The sequence below is a fragment of the Echeneis naucrates genome, chromosome 15 (assembly GCF_900963305.1).
Source record: "Echeneis naucrates chromosome 15, fEcheNa1.1, whole genome shotgun sequence".
Classification (NCBI taxonomy): Eukaryota; Metazoa; Chordata; class Actinopteri; order Carangiformes; family Echeneidae; genus Echeneis; species Echeneis naucrates.
In genome coordinates, this window is record NC_042525.1 from 855,664 (window position 1) to 868,484 (window position 12,821).

General features: G+C 43.9%; 1 protein-coding gene across 1 annotated transcript; it reads right to left on the reverse strand.

Annotated features, from left to right (window-relative positions):
* Window positions 1-689: 689 nt before the first annotated feature.
* On the reverse strand, window positions 690-6,689 carry LOC115055448 (opioid growth factor receptor-like protein 1). The gene is made up of 8 exons (XM_029521267.1): window positions 6,471-6,689; window positions 5,717-5,803; window positions 5,531-5,609; window positions 5,243-5,321; window positions 4,823-4,889; window positions 4,470-4,615; window positions 2,131-3,641; window positions 690-1,880 (listed from the first exon to the last, which is right to left on the reverse strand). Exons 1-7 carry the CDS (start codon window positions 6,609-6,611, stop codon window positions 3,098-3,100), a joined length of 1,143 nt encoding a protein of 380 aa, XP_029377127.1. The 5' UTR covers window positions 6,612-6,689; the 3' UTR covers window positions 690-1,880; window positions 2,131-3,097.
* Window positions 6,690-12,821: the final 6,132 nt, after the last annotated feature.

The following is a 12,821-nucleotide window of genomic DNA, read 5'->3' on the forward strand; positions in this document are numbered from 1 at the left end:
TCTTTGTTCTGAGGAATCACAGTGTTTCCTTCTTGTTGCCTCTTGAAGGCACAGATGTCACATAACTGGCTGTGAGAAGCTTCGGCCTGAACGTTTACATTATGAATTATTAACAACATTCAGGCGACGTTAGACTCTGAGAGATCGGCTGTCAAGCTCTCTGGCAGATGTAGCAGTGTGTGATTTGGCTTTCAGAGGTAAAATGTCTGCTGTCATGCAGTTATTAATCCGTCCCAGTCTAATTTAATCCCATATGAACGTGTGCTGATGCTTCTTTTTTATGCCCAACAGTGTCATTCAACTCCCGTCTGGACAAATAACTGTTATTATATGACAATAAAACACATGATGGATGGTTAAACTAACAATGATTTATGCAAATAACATTCATGAGTAATGAATGCAGCCTTCCAAGCACAACGTGTAACTGCTCTGACCACAAATGAGACACAAACCTCCGCTCCAGTTATGGATCCTGATGCTTCTGCAGCGACAACGTAAAGCACAAAATATGAACGTGATTATTGTTGTTACTGTTGTTGAATTATGATAAAGACAGCAGCTGCACAGAAATAAACCCGTCCGTTTTCCTCAGAATATATGTTATCAGACATTATTCTGGCCTCCATCTGTCCATCAACTTTAACCCGCCCCATTAAACTCTGTCCTGCTGACAAATGTCTTGATCTCCATTTTTATTGAGTCACGTGGCAAATTTCACATTTTTGGGCAAACGTCCAGTCGATGCTGAAACACGCTGACAAACACTGACGGTGTCCAGCAAACAGACCGAATAATCATCTATGGAACAATCACATTTTCATCAATGAGTCAAATACAAACAATTTCAAGTATTATATATTATAACTTCTCCTCTACGCCATGAGCTATGATTTATTCCTGCTGTTAGTGTACATTAATACTACTCATACTCGAACTAACTACAATGGAAACAATAATGTAAATATCAAAATACTGTACAAAGAAATCAGCTGGGAAAGACACTTAATACAACATCCAGAGAAAAATAAAAAATACAAAAGAGGCACTTAAGAATATCAGATGCACACACACACGCACACACTTACACACATTATACTAAAAATTCAGATACTTGAGCTCGTGATCACATAATTCACCTGAAAAGTTATTTTTACAATTACATCAGATAGACTTGGCCTGGTCGGATACAGAGGAGCTGCTGTCTGAAACCTCACATGGCTTTTAGTTTCACTGATTTTTTATCTGCTGCACCAACAGAGGCCGGGCGTCTGACATGATCGGGGTCGTGATGTCATGGCGTTGGGAAGCTGAAAAATCTTCATTCATTAGGGGAAAAAAAAAGGAGCAATCTCCTGCAACCTCAATGCAGAACAGAAATGGGATGTTTGTTTTTTCTGGCATATAAATGTACAAATTTGAGGAGATTGAATCAGCTGAGTCAACAACAGACGTATCAGCTGTCTCTGCACATGCAGCCCGTTTAGGATACACTGAACCAAATTACTGCGTTATTGGTTTGTTTTTATGAGAAGAATCCAAAATGTTCCTGACGAGTTAAAATCTGCAAACCTACAGCGCTTTAGACTGGAAGACACAGATTGTCCAAAAAGTGCAACACACAACACGTCACCTGTCGACACACAAACTCCACTCACAGTCCAGTCCGGGGACAGGGACACGCCCTGTGGCCGCCATATTGGAGGCGTCTCCTGCTCCTGAGGATGACAACGACGATGAAGATGAAATTATCGTGGACAATTTTGTGTCAGCACATTGAGCCCTGAAACCGGCTTTGAAGAAAATAGGAGCCCATTCAGACTATCAGACCTTCTCAGACCTGTTCAGACCCGCTCAGACCCGTTCAGACCTGTTCAGACCTGCTCAGACCTTCTCAGACCCGTTCAGACCTGCTCAGACCTTCTCAGACCCGTTCAGACCCGTTCAGACCTGCTCAGACCTGCTCAGACCCGTTCAGACCCGTTCAGACCTGCTCAGACCTTCTCAGACCCGTTCAGACCTGCTCAGACCTGTTCAGACCCGTTCAGACCCGTTCAGACCCGTTCAGACCCGCTCAGACCTTCTCAGACCCGTTCAGACCCGCTCAGACCCGTTCAGACCCGCTCAGACCTGCTCAGACCTTCTCAGACCCGTTCAGACCTGCTCAGACCTGTTCAGACCCGTTCAGACCCGTTCAGACCCGTTCAGACCCGCTCAGACCTTCTCAGACCCGTTCAGACCCGTTCAGACCCGTTCAGACCCGCTCAGACCTTCTCAGACCCGTTCAGACCCGTTCAGACCTTCTCAGACCTGTTTTAAGTGATCTGATCTCACTTCCTGCTTTATATGCAAATGAACATGTTTGTGGTTTGTTGTCGGCCAATCCCAGCTGTTAGCTTCAGACAGGTGTACCTAATAAACCGACACCTCCACAGTGAAGCTTTCAGATTGTGGTGTCTCTAAAAAGTGTCAGATCTGAACTGTTTCTTACAGAAATAAAGTCACAATCGTCCGTAGTCCTGTACAGTTTTCAGAGCCGAGCTGCTACTTTCAACTTGTAGACAGTAAAATAGCAAAGCAGATAGATACTGAGTTGTGCCTGCGATTATTATTATAGATATTATTACTGCTATTATCATTAATATTATTAAAAATATTAAAAATATGCTTTCCGTGTATTGCTGTGAAAACTCGTTCCTCGTGTGTCCCTGATCTCCTTCTTCAGCGTTTGATGAGCCGGACTGGTTCCCAAAACCATCACGTGACCAACACGCCAATCAGCTGCTAACCGTCAGCTCTTGGTTCTGCCTTGGTTCTCCTGGATCAGATGGTTTTGGGATCTGGTCCAAGGCCAGATTGTCAGTCCTGGCTCAGGATGTGACCCCCCAGACTTCTGTCGTAATCGCTCATAGTTTATGTTAAGCCCTTAACCTGAATAGATTCTAATGACACGTTGATCAGATTCAGCCTAAAAGTTCTCGTGTGTTCTGCCGTCCAAGTTCTTCTTTGTTTCTTACAATTTATTTGATTAATTAAAAAAAGTTTCTTTTTTGTTTTTCTGCTTTAAAACCTGATAACAATTGAACCTTATTCAGCCTCACAAAGGAACGACCTCCCCGTACTCGCCCCTCCCTCCTCGAGCTCCCGCCAACATCAACGCCCCCTCCAGTCCGGCCATGTTTGACCCGAGTACCGTGCAGCCCTTCAGTCCCCCCCCAGCCAGGTCCTGGCACATCACGGCATCATGGGAAGACACAATAATCCCGCTCCTTGTCGAGGGGGCGGCGTCCTCTTCTCTCCTCTGTTGCTCTGGTGTTGGAGCTGGTGCTCTGATCCCACTGCTCCCGCTGCCCACACTGCCGCCGCCCCCTCCCCCTCGCCTTTTGGATGGCGGGCCCCAGAGGAAGGCGTGGGCGGGCCTGTAATGCTGGCGGGCGTAGCGCAGCAGGCGTCTGCGGGTGGCTGGGAGACGGATGGTGTAGACGTAGTACTCCAGGACGCTGTGCTGCATGTTAGGGATGGTGTTGTGGCACAGTGACTCCTCCAGGAAGAGGCGGACCAGCGGGGCCTTGAACGCCTCGTAGCCCAGTTCGCCCAGCGACTTCAGGATCCGGGTGATCCGCAGGTAGTTGTGCTGCGACCTTAAAGAGACAGCAACACCTTTAATGACGACGTGAAACTCTAATTCAGGATCGTCTCCAGAAGGACATTTCAAAATAAAGACGCATCACAGTCGGTTATCTACAGCTGAGCCACACGTCAACAAATCAGCTTTTAAAAGAACGTTGACAACATTTGTCCGTCCGCCACCTTGGCTTTTTGAAAAAATACATGTGGTGGAGAAGGTGGAGCTGTCAATCACACAGTGCCCCCCCCCCCCGATGTTTAAATATCTGCTTGTTTGCTGAACTCCTGCTCTGGATATGAATTATCGTCTGAACAAAACAAAGCGCTTTATTCTGGCGTTGCCGCTGATGAGAATGGCTCCCATAACCGTGGTAACTGTTCCCATCAAAGGCACACCTCAGAATAAACTAATAAATACCATCCAACAAAAGAAAACAGGGAAACATTTGATGGGATGTTGAAGGAAAGCGTGTCGAGCAGCAGCTGCTTGATGGCGCAGCATTTGTCCTTTTTGCAGGCTGAGAGAAGAACTGCCGAACACAAACTGAAGAGTCCGACGTGGAACATTCAGGTGGCAGCAACTGCTGTCAGACCATGAAAGCACCAAAAGAGGATGTGAGAGAGGAAAACGAGCCTTTAATTCACCACTTAAACATCTGCTTGTTGACTTAAAACAAGCTGTTTCACATTTGGCTGCTGATACGAGAAGAATTGAGTTGTATGGGCTTTGAAGTAATTGCCTCGAAAAAGGACAAATGAGCAGCACTTTGCAAGCGAGCGATAAGTTTTCCACAAACTTTAAACCTCTAAGCTGCTGCACGTGGACGTGTGTGTGCGCTCACTCATTGAGGTGCTGGAAACGCTCCCGCCAGTTCAGCGCTCGAGCAACGTTCCCGCTCTTATCCAACAGTTTGATGCCGTAGAAGTCCAACATCAGGGAGTAGGCCGCCAGGAAGCGCCGCTTTGCTTCACGAGTGCTTTGGAATTCCTGACAGGAAGAAGAGAGATGTTTGTGAAATAATATCTTCTTTAAACTGCCTGAGCAGACTTCAGTTTGTGTTCTCAAATCTGCCCCAGATAGTTTCCTTCAAAATAATCTGTGAACAAATCTGAAATCTGTAAATGAGAAAAGACAAATCTTAAATATTGATTAGTAAACGATGACATAACGAGGAAGTGCAGACACGTCTCTTACTTTGATCTCGTCCTGAGTCAGTTCATGTGCGTAGAAGTTGAGCCCTTGTTCTCTCAATGGGAACAACCTGGAGGGAAAAAACACATGATGAGCGCTCACTAAGCCCCGCCCCCAACAGCCAGCCACCAATCATGGTTAAAGTAACTAATAACACACTAAAACAGACAGAAGTTCCTATTTTCAAAGCAGCCAGCCAAAAACCTGGCGCTGAAGTTAGCTTAATTAGCTGGCTAGCTACAGCTAAATGAAACATGGGGGTCACTAAAAGGGGGCGGGGTTGAGTTGAAGGTCAAACATCTGGTTTGACCTTTAACACTTTCACTTTATTTCTTGGACCTTTAGCTTGACAACAAGCTAAAAAAGGAGTCAGACATGGCAGCAAAATAAACCAATCAGCGTGGAGGAGCGGCGGCGTCTCACCACTGAATGTAGGTGTGATTGTGCTCCAGTTTGTCGTAGTCGCCTCTCCACTTCGACAGAATCTCCTCGACATAGATACCTGAGGAGAGACAGAGATAATCATCCGACACACATTTTATCCTGTGAGTGTGAGAGAGAGCATGATAACACATCTGACAACTCTGCTGGTCTTTCCCAGTCAAATGTGACCTTTAGCCAAACAAGACGAAGGTGAAGCAAACAACTCTCCTGTCACAGTGTGTGTGTGTGTGTGTGTGTGTGTGTGTGTGTGTGTGTGTGTGAGCTCACCATCAGGTACTAGAGGGATTTTGTTCAGGTAGAAACGAAGGTTGCGGTACTCGTTGGGCTGCCGGGACCTTTTGTAGTTCTACACACAAAGATGAAAGGCATCACACACAGTGTGTGTGTCTGTGTTTCTGCATTGTGGTGTCAGTGTTACCACGACGATATCATTTTTGGTTTGTGTGTGTTTACCGGGTAGCTGTGTCGGTATTTGTAAAGGTCTCGGGCAGCGTAGAAACTCCTCTTCATCTTCGGAGCGGACTCTGGAGAGTCAGTCAGCTGAGAGACGAAACAAGGCCAAAGACGAAGATTTAGAAACAGGAAGTAAAAAAGAAATGAAATGAAAACACGCTGCGTTTGAACAGATGCAGCGACGCTCAGCTGAGGTCGGCGGCTGTCATCGTTGGTTTCTTCAGAAAAACCAGAAAGCAGGACCAGGATTACGCTGAACCAGGCTTCAGTCATGTTTATCACAGCTCTTTCTTTTTCTGTGTGCCTCCTAAAAGTGATCTCTGCTTCAGATTATCACAAATCTTCTCTTTTTTACTGCTGATTTTATGATTTCATGGAAATAAAAGGGACTTGATTTGACAGTTTCTGCTCTAACCTGCTGCTTTTAATCATTCAACACAGTGTGAAACAGCTCATCATCATCATGGATGTCATATTTTATTTCCTTCATTAACTTCACTGGCAGACAATCATTTAGTGAAGTGATGTAGGGGTTAATCTTCGATCATGAAATGTAAAAATGTGGTTATTGTGAGGATTTGGTGGTTTTGGCTCAGAAGCTGAGATGTAAACAGCCCTGAAGAGTTGGCTGCCTGTTCGGGTGAACCTTCACGTTTATCAGCGTGCCATTAAATTGGTGTTTTTCTGAATGCAGTCTGGTGCAGGCTGTCAGTCCCATTAATCTGAGCTCCACCTCCACCACATCCAGCCCTACCTGCGGGGACGCCTCCCCGGCGGCCCGCTCTCCGTCGGCCGGGCTGATGGAGTCGCTCTCCGAGTCGGACCCCCAGGTGGAGTCGCATTCCTCCACGGAGCTCGGCTCCTTCGGCCGCCAGCCGCCCAGCAGGTTTCCCATCTGAAGCCTCCGACCTGAGTCAGTCACATCCTCCGTTTTCAGCCTTTAAACGGAACAAAAAGCGGAATTTCCACATCAGCAGCGATGATGCGCTTCATATGAGGAGGCACCAGTGCCGACGGGGGGGGCATTAAAGCTGCAGATCACACAAAGCCAGCTCAGGTTTACTTTTTAGTTTCATCCTGAAAGTGTTTGTGCTCCCATCTTGTGTTGCTGTTGTGTGTGTGCTTTTTGTTGTGGTTGTCTTTCAATTGAATTATTTTATTATATATTATTATATAATTATCTTATTTTTTATGGTTTCTGCATCCAAACACAAAGAATTTTACTTTTTCAGTCCTTCAGCTGGATGCTGGTCGGCATCAGTCACCTCTCATACGGGATCCAGCAGCATCAGGACCAGAGCTGGATCACGTGACCCGGGACAGGAGTAGGTTACGGTGCCACACACACACACACACACACACACACACACACTGCTCTGAAGGTGCTTTATATCACATCATAGTGAATCAGTCATTTATGAAACGCTCCTTGTTTGTCCTTCATCTGCCTGCTTCTGGAAATCCAAAAATGGGACTTTCCCAAAAGATTTTGAGGCGTTTTTTCATTTGTTCCCAACTTCCACTTCAGGTCACCTGTTCTGAGGACAAAATTGACCTTTTATTCTAACCATAACGTTTGGGACTCACCGACATGATGTAACGTCTCATTTGACAGTTTCATCATATTTTCTAAAATTAGTATTTGATAATAATGGCTATACAAATCATAAATCCTGGACTATTAATTACATTCAAACTTTTGGTTTGTGTTTTGTTGGAGTCTTTGACACGTTTTAGGACTTTTCTGATGTAGATTTAAAACTTTGCATTCACAAACACAGCAGCATCAACTTCCATTCATTGTCATACTTCCTGAATAATAACACACAAGAACAAACAATTTCCATGACTTGGTTTCAGTGTCATGTGGCCGACCACTCATTCCTCTTCTCTGAATATTAGAAATCAGAAAGTTAATGTTGAGCTGTAGATGTCTCTGATGTGATGCTGTTGAAGAACAATTGATGAGTTAATACATAAAAAAATCTAATTTTTATGGTTTTATTACATTTTTGACTCATAACAGAAAATGAAATCTGGTGGTCTGTAATTTTTTTATTTCTTTTGCTCCCAAACAAAAAGTGAGAAAAAATGTTGAATTGAAGACTGTAAACTAGAGACTGAGACCATAAACTCATCAGGAGGAGGGACATTTTCCCATAGAATTCAACTGCTTCCTGCTCCTGTACTGTCGCTCAAAATGTTCTGATCTGGTGGATCCGGTCCTGAGTCACTGAGGATCATTCAGACCTGCAGCCAGAACTGAGTTGGTCATGAAGGATAAGTGAGTTTCTCCTGACACAAACATTTCAAATCAAATGAAACCTCATCAACCTCATCAACAGAGTCCCATAAAAATCAAGAGCCGCTGCGGTTTTGGTAAGAACAGGAAGTGAAAGGGTTTCTGCTGATGATTCTGGATTAGAAGGAGATCTTTGTGATGATGTTCAGTGAACAAATCTGATCATCTTTATTCCGAGAAGGCTCCCAGAAATCTGTGATTACCAGGAAACCAGGAAACAGATTAACCGGCACCAGAAGTGAGTCCAGTCAGGAAAAGCTACAGAGAGCACAGAAGGACTTCAGGAGCTGGTTCATCATCAGGACCGTCTGGACCAAGTGTGCAGATTTAAGCAAAACACTTCAGTTACACTTACACTTTTAGTGCTTCACAACCAAACATTTTAGCACAGTTGTGTTAAAGCAAACAGAAGATGTGTTCATCAGTGTTGTCATCACTCTGCTCTGGTTGTGTTATCGGCACTCTAAACTCTGAAAAGCTGTTTCCTCTTTAAAAGAGCTGCTCTGCTTTTTTAAAGACTTGTCCATGTTGGAGCTCAAACTTTGGAATTTTGTTTCTTTCATTCTTCTGATGTCGCTCGTCCGCTCTTTGTCTTGTCGGTTGGTTTCTTTTCAAATATTTAATTAACGCTGCACTTTTACTTACTTTTATAAGTGAAGTGTAGAGTTTACAACGAGCAGGAGGATTCTGGACTTAGATCCATCAGGCTGATGTTCCATCCATGATGTGACAAAAAATGGAAGGTGTTTGTGGAATTGTCGCAGTGTGTTGTCAAGATCAGCTCCTCAACACACAAAAAATTCCAAAGCAAATAAAAAAGACAAACAGCTTAAATACGATAAACACAATGCTCCCACTATTACCAACAATAGGACTACTACTAATAATAATAACTGATATTAATCTATAATTTTGGTGCATGAGCAAAGTGAAATAAAAAATTGCTTCAAAAAAAGAAGACTTTAAGAAAAAAAATGTTTGTTGTTAAATACAAAACTCAGTGTTACCTCATATTCACCACCAGGGGGCAGTGTTCAATAAAATACTGACTGTGTCACTGCCCATCACCACTGCAAAGCTTAGTTTTTGTGTGTGTGTGTGTGTGTGTGTGTTCATGCATTTTGTTTCTTTGTGCGTTCAGTGAATCACCACATGAGGAGGAAGCTGTATGAGTAGCTGTAGCTGCCAGAACCGCACAAAAGGCCTCTAAGTTAAAACAATACCTCAACATTCGCCACACACTGAGCAGTTGTGTGTGTGTGTGTGTGTGTGTGTGTTAGAAGCTGTTAGCCTCCTCTGTGGAATAAAGCCGGTCCTGTTGCTGCCTTTAACAGCACATTAGCTACCTGTGCTGATGTGGAAAAGCCACCAATCAACAATAATGACCGCACAGCACCTGCATGTGTGTGTGTGTGTGTGTTTAATTGGCTGCAAATATTTAGATGATAATGCAACAAATAAAATGAATTCTTACAAAACACAAAACAGCTAAATTATCTAACCTTGTCATGTCTATTGTGTTTTATTGAAAGTTAAAGGAGGGAGGCCGTGTGCTCGAGTTCCTTCGAACTGATCACTGTGTCGACGACGGGCTGAGAGAGCCGCAGCCAGTTGGAGGGAAACAAAGCAGAGCGGTGAGAGAGGAAAACCAAGAGTCCGACTGTGCAGCAAAACAAAGACACCACAGTGTGGACTGGTCTGCGAACTGCAGGTGGTCCGAGTCCAAGAGCAGAGAGACAGCGACCCCGATCGGCGACATCAGGACTGATTCTGTTGTTTCATCACAGTGAGACCACTCCCCCAATCCCACACCTGTGACCTTTGACCTCTATAACTGCCCATGCAGATCGCAGTCTGTCGTCTCCGCTGATCTACAGTAAAAGACTCCTCTCTGCACAAAAAGGTTATTTTTCTGATGAACAAAATGTCACTTTACTTTGTTTCCTGTCTCCATGAAAACATTCTCTCTCATTATTTAGGAGAAAATTTGATTTACTCCGTAATAACATTTCTCTCTCTCATTTTTTTGTCTTGTCTCTGGACACGCCGTTGTGTCTCTGTAGAAATGATCCTTGATTCCTTTTCTTTGTCAAGTCGTGTGAAATCTGAGTGATGCTGTGTTAGATTTTTGTCATTTCAATGAACAATATCCTGTTTGTCCTCACAGTAACCCTTCACAGTGTTTGCTCCATAACCCGCTTTGTCCATATTAAAAAATGAATCCCTTCAGGCTGATTTAGAAGTCTAACTGTGAAACATTATTTCGGTCCGTTGACGGTGAGGAAGCCGAGCTGATATGTGATAGGAAGTGATGCTTTAAGGATTCAGGAGATAACTGAACGGTAACAAACAGCCGATAAATCACCGTCACTCTCTCTTCCTGCCTCGGTGGGAGTATTTCATCGTGTCCTTAAATGTTCCCGGGTGACTCAAACTGAGAGTCGGAGCAGGATCATTATTGTACTGATGTCTCGGAGACTAATGTGTTTATCAGTCCCCTTTGGAGTTTGTCTCCTGAAGTCCTGGATCTGGACCTGAGGATTCTCCTTCATGACTCTTCAGGGCAGAATCTTTACAGAAATCTGATTCAATTTTTATCAAAGATTGACATTCCGGACCGCTGGGGGCGTGGCTTCTGGGAGTGTCAGGTGGATAAAGGCTCCTCCTCTTTGCCCATTTTTGGAGTCTCACTTTCATCTTGAATGCTGCTGGTCTTTATTCAGGCTACAGATAAACTTTATTAAATGACATCTGAACTCTGCTGAATGGACTATTTTGATTTGTGACCCACGTGATGCACTCTGGGTAATGTAGTTTATGTCAGCCATGAAGGCAAAGAACCTGAAGAGAAGAGCAGAATTGTTGACGTGCACAAATAGTTATTTAAAATCAGATAGCGGCTCCATTTTCACTTCCAGTCATCATCTTCCTCATGAAGAGGAAGGACTGGCTCTTCATCCTAACGGCCGTCATTTGGGGGAACAGAGTGAATGTTCTCTCTCGCTCCATATAGCTTCAGATAAATCAACCTCCCACTGCGGGTGGACAGCAGCTCTTCTTCTGTCGTTCCCACTCGTTCACCTGCCAAACAAAACGTGTTTCTACATGTTCACATCGAACCTCTGAACCAGACGTGACGTGAGCAGCTGCTGATTATATTGATGTACGGATCAAAAGGAAAATCTAATTTTATGCCCTTCGAGAATGAATAAAACTGTAGAATACAATGTTGATGAAAATCTCTTATAAATTATACTGAAGTCAATTTAAGGCTCCCCAAGTGTTGTCTGAGGAACCACAGAACCTCCTCTGTTGTTGATTTAAGGGAATAAAATAATAAATAATAAATAAATAAATGATAGATTGGTTAATACTTTATGGGAAATTTATTTGTACACAATCTCGCAGACATCTTTCTCATAAATATCTTTAATTAGGGATTTTTTATTTCACTTTTCTCAACAGAAGCTTCATCGATGTGTTGTCTGAGCAGAGACGTAGGTATCCATGGTAACCAGGTAACGTCCTTCACCTGTCAGCGGTCCTGTTGGTGAAAGTGGCTTTGTTGTAGAAATGCACCTCCACCCTCCAGACGGCTGGTCTGATATTTAACACCTGGATCATTATCGCGCTGCAGGAATCATTCCAAATGATTCACAATCAGCAATCAGCAGAGTTTCTGATCAGAGTCAGAAATAGGACTTAAAAATGTGTCGGGCTTCGTTCCAGATGTTTGCTGTTGCACCCAGAAGGCATTTTATTGAATCTCACCTCCATTTCCTGTTTCCCAGGGCCTTTGAAGTAGCAGCGAGCTAGCAGCTAATCTCTCAGGTTGGCAGTCTGGCTCATGGCTAATGACTAAGTGTCAGTATAACAGATGAGGCTGTTGTCCACGCTGACCTGTTTACATACACTAAAGGCTGCCCTGTCAATGTTAAATGATAAATCATTCATCCACTGCGGCTCCAAAATGAACTGCTGGCAAATGAACACCAGCAACAAAGTCCAAAATTCAGCTCGATCCATAAATCAACCCAATAACAGATCGGGCTAATCCCATCAAATGGAAATTACAAGTTTGGTGTACAGAATTTACCCACAAATAAGTGAAAATAACAAACTGACATCAGAAGAAACGGTTAAAGGAGCAGCTCTGTTTAATACGTAGCAGCAGTTGATTCGATTGCTTTGTTTTCTCATCACAATAATTTCAGTCAAACAGAAGATACCCAGTTTGGTGCTCGAGGCATTTTTCATTTTTCACATGAAAAAGAAAACAAGCCTCTGGTTTCATTTTTGAATCAAAATGTGAAAGCATGAACTCCACGAGCAGACGATGTCGGGTGTCAGGCTGAAGATGGATGGAGGCTGCGGCTGCTCTGGTAGAGACACCGAAGATGATGTATTGGACTGCAGTTTGAGATAGAGCGGTGTGCACTGACTTTTCCACGGGTAGAGAATTAAAAAGGGGGGGAACCAGAAGAACTCCACTTCCTCTGGATAATCTCCTAAAAAACACAGTGTCACTTCCAGCTGTGTGAGTCGCTCAGGAACAACAGGCCGCCGCCACAGTCATGGATTTACAGAATATGGAGGCCAGAAAGACAGCAGCATCAGCAGCAATGTGACTTTCACACTGAAGTGGCTGAAGAAGAGCGACGTAATGACACAGCAGAAAAGGCTGATGTCTGTTTTTATTGTCGGATTATTACCGAGAAGGTCCTGATGATGCTGTTGGTCTTAAATCAGATCAGCGTTTATTAAAATGGACGCAGACTGCAGGGCAGGAAAAGGAAGACTCCA